Raw genomic sequence first — 20,213 nt, 5'->3', positions numbered from 1 at the left:
TCCGCACTTCTATCCTGCCTGACTTTGAAAAAATGTTCGTTCTCTAATTCTATTAATTATGTTTACAGATTTAAAAACATGACATTATTCTCCCCATGTTGTAGTTTACTATCAAGACCCGATTCAAATACATCAAATTAACCGCAAAACCCTTCTGTGTCCGTCTCTGTTTAATAGTTTCATGGCAGTTTATTTCTTTTCTTTTCCATTAGTCCTTAACGACTGTGTAGAATCTACTCTCCCTGTTTGGTAATAGTTGCTCAGGGTTAGGCAATAGTTTACTGAACGGTCTAAAGGAAGTAGGTCATAACCCCGCATGCACATGTGCACGTACACCGCAAGTTGTTACTGTCACTCCCAGACCCGTAGAGATTACCCCCGCAGGGGGTGCGGGACTCGCGTGGCCCCCACGCCCCCCCCCCCCCCCCGCCCCCCCCCCCATTTTTTTTTTTTTTTTTCAATTTGAATTACATGGGATGCACACTATGGTCTTATTATCTTGTCTGTGTTTCCAGAGTTGATATAAAAAATAAAGAAAAAACATATTTAATTGTGCTTTCTTTGTTAGCTAGGTTAGTGACGTGACGACATAGGTCAGAAGGTCACAGAGCGGCACGCTCGCGGCAAATAGGTGGCTAACGTTAGCATTGATTCACTCGGTAACGTAAGCACTGATTCACGTGTTTCTGTTACGGTACTGGTCACTCCCTAGTACTCTACTTCCCTTTTGACTTAATACCGGATATCATGACGTGTCCCGTCCTGTTGTGTGTTCAGGTCAGCAGGTCAGATATGGAGGAATGAATTCTAGAGATGTTGCTGGCTGACAGGTCTTTCACCTAATATAATAACACATAGCAATATTAATAAGCATAATAATGGTACCCCATCCTCTTCTTTGTTGTAAATGTATCACTGTCAGACAACTTGTATGATGTGGTGAATATTTACATCAGCTGACATTTTGTTGGAATCTTTATTAAATCAGAACAATATGCAATGAGGAGAGAGAGAGAGAGAGAGAGAGGACGAGAGAGAGAGAGAGAGAGAGAGAGAGAGAGAGAGGAGAGGAGAGAGAGAGAGAGAGAGAGAGAGAGAGAGAGAGAGAGAGAGAGAAACTGCAAACTAAGCAACTGCTGCTGAACATGAATCTATCTGTTCTCTTTCCAGTTAAGCCATTTATCACTTTAATCCAAAATGAGAAATAATACAAAAAAAAAAAAGATTCACAAAAACAGCTTGAGCAGAGAACCTGAATGAACAAAAAACAAATGTATTAAAGAGAATATAAATAATGTCGATCCTCCACGACCTCAAATATAGACGCAGGAGGTGAATTAAGAGAGCTCCTTGTCTCCCTTCTCCTCCCCCTGAGCAGCAGCCGTCCCTCTTGATTCAATGGACGTCCTCCGGAGTTTGGCCAAACACGGCCCACGGTCCGCTTGAGGAGGTAGACTCCAGCGTGTAAACCCCCGAACGTTCACCCAAACAGTAGTGCAGCCTCCTCCACAGCCCCCCCATCCTGGAGACGGCCTGAGGGACAAGACATCAATCTCATGAGGGCAAAAACGTGTAAAGACAAGAACTCCGAGCTCGGACAAATACAGACTGGTTAAAGTCTTGTTCCATGACTCAGAACTTAGCCGAGTTAAACCTGCATCCTTCAAAACTGTGGAAAAGGGGGTGGGGGGGGGGGGGGGGGGGGGGGGTGGGGTATTTAGAGAGGGTGAATTGATTCTGCACTCAGGCTTTTAAGTGAATACCACGTTTAAGATGTTTAAAACTTGATGGGGAGCTGCGTAAATAACCGCTGGCATTTACAAATGATGAACTGATGGATTGTGGTAGAAGGAAACAGCCTTTATTTGAGTTTGACCCTTAACCTTTTGAGACTATGATGTCGTTACGCTGGACTTGCTAAGAGCGGCGCCTTCACAGTCTGGTTTGGCCCATCCCCACTTCTGAGACGTGACGAAAAACATTACACCATCGTTTGGTGAGTGAGTGAGTGAGAGTGTGTGTGTGTTGTGTGTGTGTGTGTGTGTGTGTGTGTGTGTGTGTGTGTGTGTGTGTGTGTGTGTGTGCCACTTCAAAGCCGTTCATTTCTACTGTGTCAGGCTTACAAGATGTAAGCACTACTGGCAACTTTGTTTAAATGAATTGTTCTTAGAATTACTTTCACGGCAACAGGTTTTCATACTTGTGCACACGGTGTGCTACTTAGTTGTAGTCTTGACACGCCCCCCCATCCATGGAGAAAGCTGAACTACTGCTAATACAAGGGTGGAGGTGAAAAACGGAGTTGTTTTTAGGGTGGAACGTGGTTTTTAAATTGTGTGTCGTCTTGCTGTATACAGAACACGCGGCTAATCAACACGAATGGCGGCTGAGCAGTTGTTGTATTTGGATGAGGCCGTTTTTGCTGCGTGCGACAGGCGTGCGACAGGCGTGCGACAGGCGTGCATCCGAACAACTCAACATTTGGATGAAGCGATCAACAGTTTAGGACAATTCTCAGGAAGTCGTTGGCAGGACGGGACTTGTTTGAAAGTTCTCATGAAATGCAATCTTGTTTGCGTGGTTAAAAAAAAAAAAAAGAGTTTCCGTCAACGTCTTAGCTGGAAATGCGGTTCTCTGCTCGAGTGTCGGGTTACCTTGGTAAAGCACTTCTTGTCTTGCGTCAACAACACGGCCTTCCCCGTGCCCGGAGCGCACACTCGGGCCATTTCTCTCAGACAGGACGGGTACAGGTCCCAGTTCTTCTTCCTCGAGCCCATCCTTCAGGGAGACAAGGGAAAGATTTGAACTCACAGTTGGGGTGAAAGTTGCTGAGAGTCGGCTTAGGCTACATCCACACTACTCCGTTTTCTTTTGGAAACGGAGTTTTCAAACGAAGACGATCTCCGTCCACACGGCGTTTCAGCCATCGTTTCCGAAGTGATCTCCGTCCAGACTCGCACGCCTAGAAACGAATATCACGTGACTCTTCACGTACACTGGGCATGCGCCGATGTAAACAGGAAGTAGATTGTCGTGTTTTGTAACTAAGCAACCAGAGTAATAAAGTAGTCTTTAATGATCGTAAGTACGTGTTTTGATACTTAAGATCTTCTCTCAAATCTTCCTCTATAAACTCAAACGGATAGAGTTCGTGGAAAGTTTAATACGTTTTATTTTTTCAGACTTAACGTTAGTTACAGCGCTGCGGGTCTCTCTCTCTCTCTCTCTCTCTCTCTCTCTCTCTCTCTCTCTCTCTCTCTCTCTCTCTCTCTCTCTCTCTCTCTCTCTCTCTCAATTCAATTCAATTTCAATAGCTTTATTGGCATGAAAGTTTAGAAACAGTATTGCCAAAGCATCAACAAAAATAAACATACAATAATATTAATACACAATAACATTAATATACAATATCATTAATATAACATCTAGATTGATTATTAATTACATACGTACAGTGTGTGTGTGTGTGTGTCACTCATTGTCCCTCATGTTGTGACATGTTAAGACATATTGGGCAGCTAGATACTTCCTATCTCCTTCTCCTAGGAGTATTTTGAGTTATTACATGTTCTCTCTCTCTCTCTCTCTCTCTCTCTCTCTCTCTCTCTCTCTCTCTCTCTCTCTCTCTCTCTCTCTCTCTCTCTCTCTCTCACTGATCGCTACAATAACAGCTGTTTCCTCCGCAGACATGCAGACTTTAACTGGACAACAGCTGCTAGTAAAGACAACAAGGTGAGCAACGCCTGTAATCAGTTGTCCGCGTTAAATTAACCTGGTAGTCGATCGCCGGGTGTCTACGTCATCGTTTCCAAACGTATGCGTTTCCGTCCGTTCCACACGGATACGCTACCCGGAGTTTTCAAAGTTATCCGGCTTCGGGATCGTTTCTAAACTCCTCCGTTTACGGTGCTCCAAAACGCCGGCGTAGTGTGAACGCTCAGTGTAAACGGAGCAAAACATATGGGTTTCCAAACGAAAACGGAGTAGTGTGGATGTACTCTTAGACCGTGGAACCTCCGAACTCAAAACACTGACTCATTCGGCATCATTTCTACATTGATCAGCCGTGTACTGTCCTGTACTGTCCTGTACTGTACTGTTATCATGGTACCTCTTCCCGAAGGGCATGTCGGTGATGATGATGTCGACGGAGCCGGTCCTTATGGGTAAATTGCAAAGATCCCACTGCACCGTGTCGATGGGCAATCCGGACGCACTGATCGAAATGAGCCAAACAAAACAAAAAAAAAAGGGGGGGACTTTAAAAACCATTATGACGACATTGCGTTATTTAAAAGGACCTCCTCGTGAGATGTCCAGCCGTGCGGCCTCTCACCTGCCTTTGTCTGCCCTCCTCTTCTGGATGTGACAAACGTTATTTACTGTGCGGTTAACGGCCATGTCGTTGTTGTCACCGGCAAGGTAGAAGGAACTGTTAAATTCAATGGCCCCCTGGTGAAGAAAAGCACACAGTTCACATATATATATATATATATTTCATATTCACAAGTACGCTCTCTGGTCTGTCGTTCGCTCAGGAAATGAATTCTAATTCTGGGTTTAATAACGCAGCGTGTCTCACCTCCAGCGGTATCGCTCCAGTCCCACACATCGGATCAAGTATTATATCCGACGCCTGAGGTTTACACAGCCTGTCAACAGACAACGGAGTGTGTTCATCACCAGCGCAACATGATGGGTTTTATTCCCATCTGGAATGTCGATACAGCATCCACCACTTCTGCTGCTCGAGATCATCAGATTGAACGTTACACAGACATCTCTACTCACCATATTTAAAGACTGATTTTCACATAATTTCACTGACTTTTATTGCTAAAGTGAGAAATAAAGTCATTGACAGCAGATCTAATCTAATCTCACTTCTCACCAGCAGAAACAGGTTTTTTTTAAACTGCCAGTACGCTAAACATACGACCCCATGACATCTCACGCGTCACATGACACCCAAATGAATCCTTTCCTCCCTCATTATTTGTATCCAATGCATTCATCGCTTCATTAGAACCAATTAAAATTGGAACAAGTAGCTAAATTACGTTGTTTCTTTGCTACTCATCTGGAATGTGCGCGCAAGGTGTTTTCATAACAATGACCAATTATCATTTATTTTGGATCATGTACTGAATGTACCTCTGACAGTATACGACCTATTAACGGTGATTTGCATATTCAACTTCAAACGGATAATACACCACTCTACATGGGACTATTAAAAGTAATGACTCATATGTATCTGGGCTAATTATGAAGTACCTGTTGTACAAACGTGCTCCTCCATGACGCCTGATTAAATTATTAAAAAGGCATTGAGGCTATTCTCTCGTTCTCAACCTCTCGTCTACTTGTGACGTGGACTTTAAATGAACTCTTGTGTTCGGCGCACTAAATCGTTTTGGACAAATTAAGCGTTTTTTAAAAAAACACACAAATGCATTTTAACTTGCCTCACGTACTGTTTATTTATGCGCTAATCTTTATAAAAAAAAAAACATGTTGCTCAGCAGCGGTGTCGATTGTCTACGGTATGTCGTTACGCCTTAAAGTAAACACTAAAGTCGTGTCTTTGGATTTTATCTCCAGAGAAGAGTTGTTCTTGGCCAGTAGGACGGCGGTCAGTCGGGGGAAACACTGAGTCACGTCTACCATGAGACGGAGGGATTGTTGCACAGCTGCACCAACGTCTCTCGAAAACACTACAACGAATAGCATCAGTAGAACTGTAATGCTCCTTTGCTTTGCATAAAAGACATAGTTCACTGATCAGTCATTAGGAGACAGGTAGTGGAGCATCATTCACTCTCGTGCCGATGAGGACGTGGTTTGCGTGCCCCTCGTCTTTGTCTGTCCGCGCCATGTTCTTCACGCGTGTCTGCCGGTGTGAATGGGAGCAGGCAGACACGGTGAGCTCTGCTGTAACTGTATCTGAGAGTCTGTGGGTGCAGCTGGCACCAACTTCTTCCTCCTCCTTCTGTAACACTGGCAGCTGTCCCAAGTTGACTTCGCCTGTCACCACGAGTGTCGTCACGACAACAGTTCAAACGTTGTCGTCGTGTCAACACAACCTTTCGCTAAGTGGACCAAAACCATCAGCCAATTAGAATGCTGGTATTACACCTCATTTAAAATGTCATGCGTATTAACAGAAGCTTAACGGGAACCGTATTGTCTCCCCCCCCCCCCCCCCCAGGGGACGTTAAAAAAAAAGACGGAGCTTAATTAAACACGCGTTGCGGACTTTACCTGAGCATCCCGTAACACAAGGTGGACCGCAGAGTGGTGGGTCCGAAGTGGCTGATGTTCCTCCGGTGAAGACTCTCTTCTGTGAGCGCGATGCCAATCACCACCTCGTCGTTGTGGATGTTTAGTAGCACCTACAGGTCGGGAACACACGGTGCATGATCAGAAAGCAATAATCAATGTAACCACGCTTATATTTATACATGCTATAAATACATCAAAAAAGTCACTATTTTGATGTAGATCAAGCCTGATATTCGTGTGTTTTTAGTAAACTGAACACAAAGCAAATTTAGAGTTTACTAATTATTTCATCATCTACCTGAACATGCCATTTAAAAAGGAGCTCGCACATCATCTCCATCACATAAACACAATGACGCATATTTCAACTTTTCACAGCTCATGTTCTCGGAATATGTTGCTCAGCGGAGTCGTTGTTTTTCTCTTTTGTTACTCCTCAAACTAAACGTTAGATCATGCCCTGCAAATCCATCTGCTGCAGGCGGGGTTTTAGTCTCGTTGGCTTTGCACCGGTCCAGTCCGAAACACGGACGCCTACCTCTACGTCAAACTTCGTCATGTCAGCTTTCCACTGGAAGAACTCCTGCACGGCCCCGCCGAAGTCCCTGGCGGCCTCGTTGGAGGTGAAGCTGTGTTTATCGCCGGCCCTGTTGCACGTCACGCGGAACTTGATGACTTTGGCCTCGGGTTCCGCCTCCTCCGAGTCCTGCGCGCCGCCGGCCTCCGCGTCGGCCGCGCTCTCCGCCTTCGTCTGGCTTTCGGCAGCAGCAGCAGCAGCAGCAGCAGCCGACGACTCCGCCTGAGGGAGCTCTCGCTGCTCAGCGTCAGCCACAGTTGCATCACTGTTGGATTTCACTTTGGTGCCGTTTCCTCCTTTCCGGTAGCCTTTCCTCTTTTTCAGGGCGCCATTTAGTTTCCAAACCTCTAAGGCATTAGTCCAGGGGAGGTTGGAGGCCAGCTGCATCATCTCCATCAACGTCTCCTCCTGCACAAACAGTGTTCATTTACCCCACTGACAATACATATCAGCTATAACAGAATAACGCTGGTTTTAAGTTACCTTTGATTCTTTGAATGGGTAAAGTTGATATTCCTTAACCACAACAAACAGGTTGTCCACAGACTTCAGAAGATGGACCTAGAGATTCAAAGACAGAAAGAAAAACTTTTCTATGCATGTAATTCAACTTGACAGTGAGAGACACCTTGGAAGAAAAAAAGGCCTGCAGTGATTTGAGGTTTTTCCTACCTGGAAAAGCTCGTCGGTGGTTATCGGAAAGTAGATGCGACCGCGATCTTTGCCGATTCGTGCATCGACCCCAATTTTCTCCTTGACCTCTTCTGCAGCAGTGAGCTCAAATCCCGTGGGCACGGTCGCTCCGATGGTGACAGCGATGGCGTCCCCGGTGACGGCATCATTGTCAGTGGAGGGACAGGTGGATGGTCCCACTGTGTTGGGGCCTGGCTCTGCAGCCCCACCTTCCTGGGAGGACATTGCTGTATCTGTGGGCTGCACCTCACCACACTCGGGAGGTAGAACCTGAGGACGTGTCACCCAGCTGGTGCAGAGGCTCAGAGGCTCACGTGCAACCCTTGGAGGGGAATAGAGGGAGAGGATATTCAAACTGTTGTTGATACTGCATATTTTTTGCCAGACATGATGCGAGAGAGCAACGTGTTATAAAGACATATTGTGTACTAGTATCAGTCATAAGTTAGCATAGAATACTGTTGAATTAAACCAGAGTGAATAAACCTGTAACGTTATTGCTGGAGAAGCAACGTTACCGGGGTTAACTTAGCTGGCTAATGTTAGCTTTAAGGTGCTAAAAAAAGTTGTTACGACTAGAAAACAAGCTAATGTTAGCCAAAGGTACGGCTTTTTCTGTTAAGCATCGCGGCGCGTGTTTGTGTGATCTGCCCCCCCCCCTCCCGGGTTGAACTGTAGCAGCAGAAGACAACAGTGTAAGAGTTAATTCTATTAAACTCGCTAACTGGAGTCAGACCAACCTGTCAAACACGAGGCGACAATATGATGTATTCACCCGGCAGCGACAACACCGAGACTTCCGGCGGAAATCCTACAAAATAAAAATAATTATCTCCAAAAACGTAGTAATTCGACAGACTAAAGACCGGTCAGTGTAAAAATAGAGTACTGTGTCTATTTTACAGTAGTATTAAAATGTATGCACAAACTATGTAAACATATTCACACACATCAACATTTTATTTTTATTTTTTCTCTAAATATCTGTAAACTATTCCAGTGAATCGTGTCCAGTGAAATACATATTTTATTTTTAAATATTTTTCAGTGTCTAAATTGTTAGATTCATTTTAAAATTACGTGACAAAAAACAAAACAATTAAATATCAAATTACAGCTATAGTTAAGTTAGACATTAGAGTTATTGATTTTTGTTTTCTTCATAACTGTCACCATTGTTTATATGACCTTCATTAAGTGGGTATGGTGCTTAAATTATAATGCAAATTATTAAAACTATCATAGCTCTACGTCTTAAAAACTTTGGTTTTGTTTTGAAAGCCAGAGGCCCAAACAGGAAATGTAGTTTGCGTCAGCTTGTTTGATCTTCGTCATGTGTTTCCATTCATTTTCACTGGCTTCACTACTTCCGGGTACAGCGTTCCAATAATGTAGTCGACAGAGGGCGCCATGATATCATTTTTTAGCATAGTTTGAGAGCACTGAACAAAACCATTCACTTTAAACAGAAACAACAAACAATACAGAAGCAGAATAAGAGAGATAATACACGAAGTAAACAGGATACGAAATACAAAAGACAACAAAGCAACCTTAGGAGATTTAGTGGGAGGGAATAGAGAAATTATAGATGAATACAAATATTTTCCCTTACAATTCTGTCAGTAATTATGTGTTGTTGTTGTTCACCTGTGATTGTAATCCACTGTATCGACATTAGGTTGACAGAGATACAACAGTTTCAACTTAGTCTCTAAGAAACTAAACATACATATTTTTGTATCAACAATGAGTATTCAGCTGAATCAAAGACATACTATCACACTAGCTGCTCATAGTAACAATATGCCTGCTAGATCTGGGGCTCTTTAGTGGTTTACGACGGCGTAGCCAAAAACACTGCCATTGATTTTATGTAAAATATAAATCTCTCTCCCATCGCCAAGCCAGGCACTTTAGTCCTTTTAAAGTCTCCCACACTCTGCTTTCCAGACTTATCATTTGTGATTAATGGAGGTTATGTAGAGAGTCGTGATACGAATAACTGTCTTCTCTTCTGTGTCACATTTCCTTGTGTGATTAATTGAACCTCTGGGCAGCGGAAGTACGAGCTTTAACTTAGTTTATTAACCTTTGGGAGAAACTAAAGTGCAGCTCTTATTATATTTACTGCACCTGTTTTCTAAATTCACTGCGGTTAAGTCAGGTTTAAAACATTTAATTAGGATTAAAGTATCATTCCTAAATGTCTTGTCTGCAGGACTTCTTCTGACAGAAATACAGAAAGAATACAGCTTGTTTATTGCACAACATGTGTTGTTGTTTTTCTAACTGTTTATTTGAGGTCAAGCTCATTCTCTCCAACTGATTAGTAAGTGTGAAGTCTGAGAGACGAGTGGGCATGTGTTCATGTCAGGGGAACGAAAAGTCCCGCGCAACAGATGGCCGGTGTTGCACAGAGTACGGTGAGACAACATTTGACAACTAAATGATTCTTTAAACACATTAGCGACACGCATTTTTTCCCTTATTCTCTGCAAAGAGAATGATCAAAAAGTGTCTCGCAGTGAGTAAGAAAAAAGTAGTGCAGCTCCAGGGTGTGAGGCTTGGACAGAAGATCAGACAGATACAGTCCTGTTTGATGTTGTGTGTAACTCAGCCGCAATAACATGCGAGGTGGAGAGAAAAAGACGTGCAAGAACAAGGGGATCTCCTCAAAGCAGTCAGGTAGGACATATCCTGTGGGATTGTCTCCCAGATTTGAGGGGGACGCTCGGTGAGACTGATCTTCAGCTCCTTCTCTCAGTGTGGTGTTACATGACAAAGTGCGATCAGCAGAGATACGAGCCTGTGCTTTCTCGGGGAAGGAAAATGGCACATCAAGTAGACATCCCTCAGCATAAGCGCTTTGACGATTGATCGATGACGGTGTAAAACGATAGAGGTTGTCAGCGGTTTCCATTACAATCAGCTCTAACAAAAGACAGAAGTCAGAGCCTCTCTGTCCTTCAACTGACTGGAGAGAAAATATAATTCTGTCACTAAAATATTCATGAAATGTATTTGGCAGAAGTGTGCATTTTATATTCCAGAAATTTCCTGGGGCTTCTTTATTTATAGATTAAACAAAACAAAAAAATACTGGCACATGGAAGTGCATCTGAAGCTAACTGAAGGTAATAAACAATAATGTTTAATCAGAGGTGACTACATGCTTTACCTCATGCTTAATTAATCCATATAGAATGTTATTATTATTATTATTATTAGTATTATTATTGTAGCAAAATCATCCATTCAAACATTTCCTGCAGATCATTCACTGCATATCTGGCAGTGCTGTGGATTCATAACAGTGAAACCTGTTACATCACATGCTGCCTATTCCAAGAGTCCCACAGTGCAAAGATCGTTAAAATTCAATGAGGTGCAATCATGAGTGATATGAGATCCAACTCAAGTCCGTACGAAGAATCATCCGGATGAAGAAGAAGGAAAATATTAGGAAGAAGCAGCCCTGAAGGCTTACCTGCTGTCTTCTTTTCCAAAAATGTGAAGTGTGGATTTATAAAGTAAAACATATACTGAAGTTCATTATTATTAGAAACATTCCATTTGTTCCATTTGTTGGGTTAGGGTTAGAAATAAAAACAATTGTCTCTACGCATTTGCAGATTCACTGAGACATTGTTTAGCAGCCAAAAACAATGCGTATGCCTCAACACATAGAAGCGATCATCTTTCACAGCATTCAGGCCCAGACTGTATCTCAGAGTTCCCACTCTTGTTCTATAGAAAGAAATAGTAAAAAGGATCTCACAATGGATCTTTGTGCCCCAAAAAAAACCCAGTGAAGTCACAGTTTCCCAGGCTCCCCCCCCCCCCCCCCCCCCGAGACGCCTGATGAAAGAGGTGTAGGGGTGAGGAGCAGAGGCACGGTGGGAGGGATGAAGGGGCCGCGGAAAGGTTACCCCCGCTGACTCCTCTGTGGTGAACACAAACAAAAGCAGAATCCACCCTGCCGTCGCTCCGGCCCTCCGGCAGGCCTCTCTGTCACGGCGGATGAGTCTGCTCTCTGAGGGCTGCCTCTCCTCAGATGTGTAGGTGAGACACAACAAATTAGACTCGCCGCAGGAACTGCAAAGACACAAAACACAGTGTGACGCAGTGAGAAACACGACACAGGAAGACACCCTGTCTCTGTCTCTGAACACACACACACACACACACACACACACACACACACACACACACACACACACACACACACACCGCCAGAGGCCATTTAGATTCCTCAGGGTCTTTTCCTCCGTGTGTGTGTGTGTGTGTCGTGTTCAACGGCCGGAAAATATCTTTTTCACATCACAAAGCCGGCAAGGAATCCAAACACGACTTCTTGAGTCGTCACTGGTGGGAAAACAGGAGAACGGCAACATTTGTGTCGATGGATATTCTCTGGGTGAGAGAAACACTGGAGACACCTTCCTCATCTCTGTAGTCGTTTAATTAGACCCTCTAGTGTTCCACTTCATTTCCGCAATTAAATATCTTCATGTTTCATATTACATTATCTTTTAACATTGTTTTTATTGGAAAGCACTTTGTAACTTTGTTTTGAAAGGTGCCATACAAATACAATTGAATTGTTAAGTTAAAGTTAATAATAATAATGATAAGAATGTAGGTGTTTGCCCTCTCTTTTCGATGATGATTCAGTTTTACACGTGGGTAGTAAGTATAGTGCTTATTGATTTATCATACGCCATAAGGTCTAATATTAGTCATGAGCGTAAGTAGTACGAAATCAGTTTTTTTTACCCCCCAAATGGGGCAAAATGTTGACCTACTATCTGTAAAAAAAAAAAAAAAATGTCCTCCCACCTGTCAGCTTGAAATATGCATTTGCAGCCTTGTGTGGTGCAGATGGAAATGAGATTCAGAGGTTTGGAGTCAGCTCGTTGTGAGTCGACAGCCTGTTCCCTCCTGAACTGAGAAAAGCTATAAGGTGACAGACAACAAAGCGAGCTCCGTGGACTGTTCAAAACACGGCGAAGTGACAGGATCTGCCAGGAAACACTCTCAGTCCCTGTCACCGTACAATGCTTCATGATATGAATTCAAAGATTCTTTTTTTTCTCTGTACAAGAAACACATGACTCCCATCACAGAGGGATGAGTGTAAGTCATTGAAACACAAACATGGAACTTTTTGTTTCCTTTCCTTTCAACATATTAAGAATATTATGATGCTTTCTATTCTTGGTTCTGTTCAGCCATATTTCACGTTTCGATTTCGGAACAGGTTGCAGGTGACTTTTTAACATGCGTGTAAGTTCAGCCACTGACATTCTTGGCATCACATCCATCTTTTAATTATCAGCCTCACCTCTGCCGACCGTGAGGAACAGGTGGAGTAATCAATGGTTACAAACGAGGGCATGACGACACACCTGTTTGCAACAAAGGAGGGTGGTGCGCAGGACAATGGTTCGTCTGCATTTACGGTTACCACAGCAGCAGTGCCTTCATGATTACACCCCACCGGGCCTCTCACTTCACAGAGTCTCTGCTGTGTGTGTGTGTGTGTGTGTGTGTGTGTGTGTGTGTGTGTGTGTGTACGTGTGTGAGAGAGAGAGAGAGAGAGAGAGAGAGAGAGAGAGAGAGAGAGAGAGAGAGAGAGAGAGAGAGAGAGAGAGAGAGAGAGAGGGTGGGTGGGGGGAAGGATGTGTGGCTGACAATATGAGGAGGCTCACGTGACGATCTTTTAAATTCCTGTTCCCCTGCAACGCAATTTGTCAGAGTACGAATGCCGCGCGCCCGACTCGCTGCTCTTACGCATGTCTGCTCATTTTTTGGGCACAGTAAAGCCACAACAGGGACTTGACCCGCTTGGGAACCGTCAAGCGCCGCTCCGCTCTCTTCATCATGGTCTTATTACGGTTCTGAGCTCGCTTGAGTATTTTGGGTTTTCCCTGCTGAAGCGTCTGAGTTGCCTGGTACCAGCGACAGGAGCAGGAGCAGGAGGAGGAGGAGGAGGAGGAGGAGGAGGAAGAGGAAGAGGAGAGGAAAACCGAGCAGAAAAAAAGAGAAGAAGAATGCAACATTTGACTGCTGCTCGTGCGTTATTTCTGCAGCTTTTGTTCTCTTTAATGCACGGCCACTAGAGAGCGAAAAAGGAGGAAGGCGCTGCTACGTTGCAAGAAACCGGGATCATCACCTATAAAGACCCAAGACTAGTCCACGACCTGCCGGGGTATCACCCTAAAAGCCCGAGGAACGATGTCATCTACGAAATTCAAGAAGGACAAGGAGATCATAGCGGACTATGAGACCCAAGTGAAAGGTGCGGTGCGAATGTGACGTGTGTGTGTCTGTGTGTGTGTGTGTGTGTGTGTGTGTGTGTCCGCTCTGCGTGCATTGTCCGCGGAACAAGAGCCTGAATATCCCCCTCCATGTTTGTGCTGCTCTTTTTATTCGTGTATCATATCTAGCTCTATATAGATTTGACTGTATATGGTGTTCAAACAGAGAGCACTGACAGCCCCCCCCCCCCCCACACACACACACACACACACACACACCCTCATGTCAGGTAAACCGTGACAGTCAATCCAATGACAGAGCATCAGAGTGAGAACCTCGGTTCTATGTTCCTCTCTCTCTCGTGTGCAAAGGTTTCTTTGATGAATTCATCAACAACCAGAGGGGGGGGGGGGGGGTGTTCTGCGTGCTGAATTATGATTTGTCATAATGTGGTCGGGATCGTGCAGCTTCACTGCTGGGTAAAATGATCCCTGTGTTGAAATCAATGCAGGATGGAGGACCGGCTGTGTTATTGCGCCTCATTCTTTCACATTGCGGATGCCTGCGTTTGGTTTTACTGTGGTGAGATATGTCTTATCGATGCATTCAAGGTGTTGATAAATACATATTCAGGGTCTTATAATGTCAAGGTGGCTTCAGCATCGAGCCACAGAGCTGATCACTCAATGCTCACCTCCTGCCTCTGATTCAGAGTCAGTTTGACTCTTTGACGCTCTCTGGCTTAATGTAATCTATTTTTAAAAAATCCTTTTCCATACTCCAAAGTAACTTCACCCGTGGTATGATCTCACTTACTATTTTAGAATCCGGCCGCCCAAATTAACAACCACTTAAAGTGACAGTTTATTCTGCTGTGTGGTGTTAAAAATGACGGAGGCGTACTGCACATACAAGCAGAGTAGACTGGTTATGGGCAGACGGTTCCCTAAGTGGAGCTGGGGTTCAGTTTCAAGGCCCTGGACCCATTACTGGCACTCTCGCTCTCAGTGGTTTTTACTAATGTTACGCCTCAGGGGCTTCAGCTGATCATCCCCTGAAGTCTTGTACACAAGTCCAGACCTTTTTGGATGCGTGAGCCGTTGAATTTTGCAGGATTCAAATTCTTCTTGGTGTTTGTAGTCCTTGTCTGTGCCTCCGTAACCTCAGTTCTGTCTCTCTTGCGTGCGCTGGTCATTCAGAAAATGGTCTTGTTTCTGCTGCTCTCGACTTTTACTCCAGGCCATTTTTTTTTTTTTTTATTTGTGGGTAATTCAGACATCAATTATTCATCTTAGATCTCACTGAGCCACTGGAGAATTGCTCTTGTTTCATGGAGCCGGGCCCCGTGTGCTTCCTCTTTTGCATTAGACGGGGGCCCTTGAACTGTGTGGGGGTACGAAGTGAAATGTTAATTTATGGAGAACGCTGCTTGTTTCTCATTCACAGCTGGTGCGTTGCATTGCCTACGAGACACGGAGGGCTCTGCTCCCGACATCCGCAACCCCTCGCAACAATGGCAACGTTGTGAATCGAAGCAGGCGGTGCAGCGAGCGAAGCGTAATGAAATTCAGATTGGAAATTGCACCTGTCTTGTTCTGAGTTATTGCTTTATGGTTAATGTGTACATAGCAGAAGGGGCCAAATCATCAGTGTGTCATTGATTGGTCCATAACAAGATCACAGGGTTCCTTTTTATTATGTATGAGGTCTAATAGGAAAAAAAACAAAAAAATCACTTGGTTACAACAAAGGAGAATGCTGCCAATACTTCGTCTGTGGTGAAATATTGTTTCCTTACATATACTGGCTGCGAGTGTTCTAGTATAGAATTTACTTCCTCTGTTGCGGTGCAAGAAACCACTCTGCTAAAAATCTTAACCCACGGTCTTTAATGCATTGTTGACAACCCTTGAGGCTTGCTCCCAAAAGCCAGGGTCTCTGAAGAACCTTCGGAGGTGGTGCGTTCACTTTACTCAAGCTGCTCAGCCGGCAGACCCTCCATTAGCATGTCAATAGAGAGAGAGAGAGAGAGAGAGAGAGAGAGAGGCTTGAACTCTGTTCTGGAGCTCACTGTTGTGTGTTTTGCTGGACAACAGCTCTCTCTTTCTCTCTCCTCCTCCTCCTCCTCCTGTTTTGCCGTGTTTAAGAGGCAGCTTGTGAAGTGCTGCTCCAGCCATCAGCAGCTGTTTGACGTTTACGCTCCAGGTTCTGAGACTGAAACGTGTAGCTGCAAGTGTAAACTTCCACATCCGTAGGACGAGGATGAACCGAACCATCGGGTCGTTGTGATGTGAAAGTGGATGCTTTTAAAAGTCCGGTGATTTAGAGGTTAACTAGCTGGCTTAACGTAGAAAGGGGAGGATGATGGAGGATGAGAGAGACAGTTATATGAACACGAGAAGAAGCTTTGAAACCAAAACCTGAAGACTTAAATGACACAGTCAAGACATCTGTTTGATTAAACTGGCCTTGTGTTTACATCTATACTGTACTTTGACTCTAGAGACAGCAGGTTGCCTGTTCAGCACAGGTTTTCACCCCAATCTCATCTTCTTCAGCTCTTTAACTAGTTGGTCTTAGTTTGATAGCAGTCTCTTTTCCTAGATGCAACTATTGTCTAACTCAGACACAACCACGACGGTCACATATACCCGCACTGACGTCGATACACCCCCCCCCCCCCCCCACGCACAAAGACGGGCCGTACAGAACGACGGCACATTGTGTTTCAGAGGAGGATCCGCTTTAATGTGATGGAATTCAAACAAGGCTTCATTTGCTTTCACTTATTTCTCCCTCTTGGAAATTGTTCAGTGTCCTCCAGATGTACTCATTAATGTCCACACACACACACACACACACACACACACACACACACACACACACACACACACACACACACACACACACACACACTTGAGGTGATACTGAAAAGGAAGCAGGGTTTGTTTTTTTTCACCTCTGGGTTCAGGTTTCTTTGATTCATTTCCAACAGGACTGTATGTCAAAGGCTCTGCGTGTCTTTTTCCCCCCCAATGCAAACCAAAGTGTCTTTTGTGCAGTCATAGATAGAACGTAATCACGCACACCTTTTTTTTTATTTAAAATGATTTCTGATATCCTGTTACGTTCTTTGCAGCTGTACGTGTTAAATCGTGAGCTTGCTGGATGTACGGTGCCTAGTCACTCACACCTTGTATGAAAATGAAACTGTCTTGTCTGATCGACTGATCCCAGTAATGACCTGAAGAGGTGAGTCAGTGCGGTGCAATGCTGATGAGAGTTGTGTCGTCTGCGTGTTCGTTGCTGCTCCAGGCGGCTCTGCCGAGGGAGATAAAGTCAAAATGTGTCCGTCGCGTTTTGTCAAGATCAGAGCTCGTTGTCGTCGCGGTGGGATCTGGTCAGTTAGCTGTCAACATCCTGCTGGGCCACATGAAGCTGGCGGAGAGAAACGGGTCACATTGACTCACCGGCAGCTTGTTTGGCAAACCTGCTGCTGACTGAGAGAACATTTACAAAGAAGAAAAACACAAACATCTACTCGCTATTGAGACATAATCATCTTTAGTGGGGCAGCTTGTTTATTCTTTGGTCCAATAGATTTTGTTTTTTTGTGTGCTGTGGAAGTGACTAATCGAACAAACGGGCAGCTCAGATAGCTCTGCTGAGTTAAGATGGTGTCATTCTATAAATAGACGCTGAAGTGAAGTTAATGGAAAAGTGTGACATTTCAGGGAAAATATGCTTATTCACTCTCTCATCAAGAGTTAAGAGTAGAAGATTGATTCTGCTCTCGTGTGTGTGTGTGAGATATAACTACGATGCTACCTCCAAACAGCCAGTTAGCTTAGCATAAAGACTGAATAGAGAAGGAAACCGGTAGCCTGTCCCTGGGCCTACCAGCATCTCTGAAGGTCACTAATTCACACATCTCGTTTAATTCACAGACTGTATTTAATATGGACATAGTCATCGTTGTGAAGCTCGTGGCTCCGGCCATCGCTACAGTCTGTGTGGGTCTATGTGGGTCTATGTCGTCTATGTGGATCTGTGTGGGTCTGTGTGGGTCTGTGTGGGTCTATGTCGTCTATGTGGGTCTATGTCGTCTATGTGGGTCTATGTGGGTCTATGTCGTCTATGTGGATCTGTGTGGGTCTGTGTGGGTCTATGTCGTCTATGTGGGTCTATGTGGGTCTATGTCGTCTATGTGGGTCTATGTGAGTCTATGTGGGTCTGTGTGGATCTATGTGGGTCTATGTGGGTCTATGTCGTCTATGTGGGTCTATGTCGTCTATGTGGATCTATGTCGTCTATGTCGTCTATGTGGGTCTATGTCGTCTATGTGGGTCTATGTCGTCTATGTGGGTCTATGTGGGTCTATGTCGTCTATGTGGGTCTATGTGGGTCTATGTCGTCTATGTGGATCTATGTGGGTCTGTGTCGTCTATGTGGGTCTATGTTGTCTATGTGGGTCTATGTTGTCTATGTGGGTCTATGTCGTCTATGTCGTCTATGTCGTCTATGTGGGTCTATGTTGTCTATGTGGATCTATGTGGGTCTATGTGGTCTATGTGGATCTATGTGGGTCTATGTGGATCTATGTGGGTGATGCAGCAGAGGAAACATCTAGCGGCGAACGACTTGAGACGGCACCCACCTGTCACTCAAAGCAGCCACGCCCTCATTATGCATACACTTAAGCCTTAATGTAATTAACTTAATTGCTGCTCGATTTAATCCAGTTCTCGCTAGTTTTTTTTTTTCCTCTCTTCCAGTCTTTATGCTAAACTAAGTTAGCCGAAGATTTCCTCATACCTAATGCAGAGACGTAAGAGTGTGTCAGTGTAGTAAATAATTGTGTTTGCACACATGTTGTACTTTTCTTTTAACGCTTTCTTTTTTGTACCTAATCGCATTTTATTAACACAACTTCAGAGGAAAGCAGAAGTTTGACTCCGACTAAGTGTGACAAAGGTGACAAGAGGTCACCTGTGTCTGTTACCGTTTAATAACCACAATATGTTTACGTCATGCTCAGCTATCATCCTGCAGTCCGCCATCAGAGTTCTCTCCACTTTGGTGGTCTGCTCTCCGTAAACCCATGAACTCATGCATGCAGCTGCCACTTGATAAATTGAGAGTTTGTTCTGTCTGTTTCACAAGGATTTGAGAGATAATCAGCTTTTCATGAAGCTGGTGATCTGCCAGGCGTGGATTTTCATTTAAGACAGTCTCTGGATTATTTGTGTTTTCTGGTTTGTGTGCTAGCCTTGATAAAGTAGACAAAGGGTCATTTAAACATTCATTTTCTTTGTGATTTGGTGCCAGTCAGTGCATGATTTCACATCTCCTTTTTATTCAGTCGCGCACGCCGAATGAATCTTAAGCAACACCGTCTGGAGAAGTGTAGTTGTCAACACCATGATTGTGTTAAAAGTCCAGCAATGCGCTGCTGTTTGCTGGAGAACTGGAACCTAGTTACAGAGCTGTTGATCCAAATCAAGACTGACGTACCAAGGATGCATTGCATTTGTAGGTTATTGAATGAATGGATATGTTTTTGATGTACAAACCTTATTTTCTGAACCATAATAGCGTCAATTTGAATCTGAATTTAAATGGTCTGTTGGGTTTTCACTTGAGCTTTGAGGATGCACACACGTTGTGATTGGAGATTGACACTAAAGGCAGGAAGAACCGTACGAGCTTTAGTGGATTTTTTTCTTCCTAAATACTACAATTTTAAACTGTTATTATTTTATCATGAAACCAAAAAGTTGTTTTGATCGTCTCCAAAGCTTCACGATGTGTCAGAGGTCCTTAACCGGCAGATCGGATGCTCCCTTTATTGATAGAACATTACAGGAAATTATGAAATGATTTCACTTTATTACCCAACAAGTATCCATGGTGAGATGAAGCAATAGTTGATACAAAGAATGAATAAACAAACCTCCTGTAACCTTAGAAACGGAGGAAACAGGGCAGCTGGGTAAAAATAACTCCCCAACGAGAGTTTGAGAAAGTGACGATGAAGTAATTAGTTAAGTTCTTCTACTGCAGGCCTGGGACCTGCTAAATTAACTTTATTAGGCACCGGTGAAGTGCAGGTCCCACTATAGACTTTAGATAATTAAAGATTAATTAAAATCCCTCTCACTCACACACACACTGCTGTTGGTAGAAATAGAAGCAAATATGGCACAGGCTCAGTATTATGAGGAGCGCAGAACTGTGTCATTTTGTTTTATCTACTTTGAGTGTTTATGTACTGTAAGGCTGCCAATGATGAACTGAAATGCATTAAGTTTATTCACTTAAAGCCACAAAAACCACAACAAAGCCCGAGGTTGTGTCTTCAAATTGCTAGCTGTTGTCTGACCATCGGTCCAAA

General features: G+C 44.1%; 2 protein-coding genes across 3 annotated transcripts in view; one reads left to right on the top strand and one right to left on the bottom strand.

Annotated features, from left to right (window-relative positions):
* Positions 1–1,076: 1,076 nt before the first annotated feature.
* thumpd3 (THUMP domain containing 3) lies at positions 1,077–8,341 on the bottom strand. The gene is given in 12 exon segments (XM_068711687.1): positions 1,077–1,474; positions 1,476–1,496; positions 1,498–1,533; positions 2,655–2,778; positions 4,112–4,216; positions 4,337–4,452; positions 4,583–4,652; positions 6,265–6,395; positions 6,824–7,270; positions 7,346–7,423; positions 7,535–7,877; positions 8,296–8,341. Coding segments are annotated over 11 exon segments (1,572 nt in total). The 5' UTR covers positions 7,781–7,877; positions 8,296–8,341; the 3' UTR covers positions 1,077–1,276.
* Positions 8,342–13,269: 4,928 nt separating this feature from the next.
* The window catches only part of srgap3 (SLIT-ROBO Rho GTPase activating protein 3), a 46,942-nt gene continuing 39,998 nt past the window's right edge, over positions 13,270–20,213 (top strand). For both annotated transcript variants that reach the window (XM_068711944.1, XM_068711943.1), the window contains exon 1: positions 13,270–13,859. In XM_068711944.1, the coding sequence (XP_068568045.1) occupies positions 13,796–13,859 (64 nt within the window). In that variant the 5' untranslated portion in view covers positions 13,270–13,795. The remainder of the gene's footprint in view (positions 13,860–20,213) is intronic.

The sequence above is a fragment of the Cebidichthys violaceus genome, unplaced genomic scaffold (assembly GCF_023349555.1).
Source record: "Cebidichthys violaceus isolate CVI_PGR_0920_01 unplaced genomic scaffold, fCebVio1.0.p SCAF_17, whole genome shotgun sequence".
In the NCBI taxonomy this organism is placed as follows: Eukaryota; Metazoa; Chordata; class Actinopteri; order Perciformes; family Stichaeidae; genus Cebidichthys; species Cebidichthys violaceus.
The sequence above is the reverse complement of the archived record's forward strand: the minus strand, read 5'-3'. Positions and strand labels throughout refer to the sequence as shown.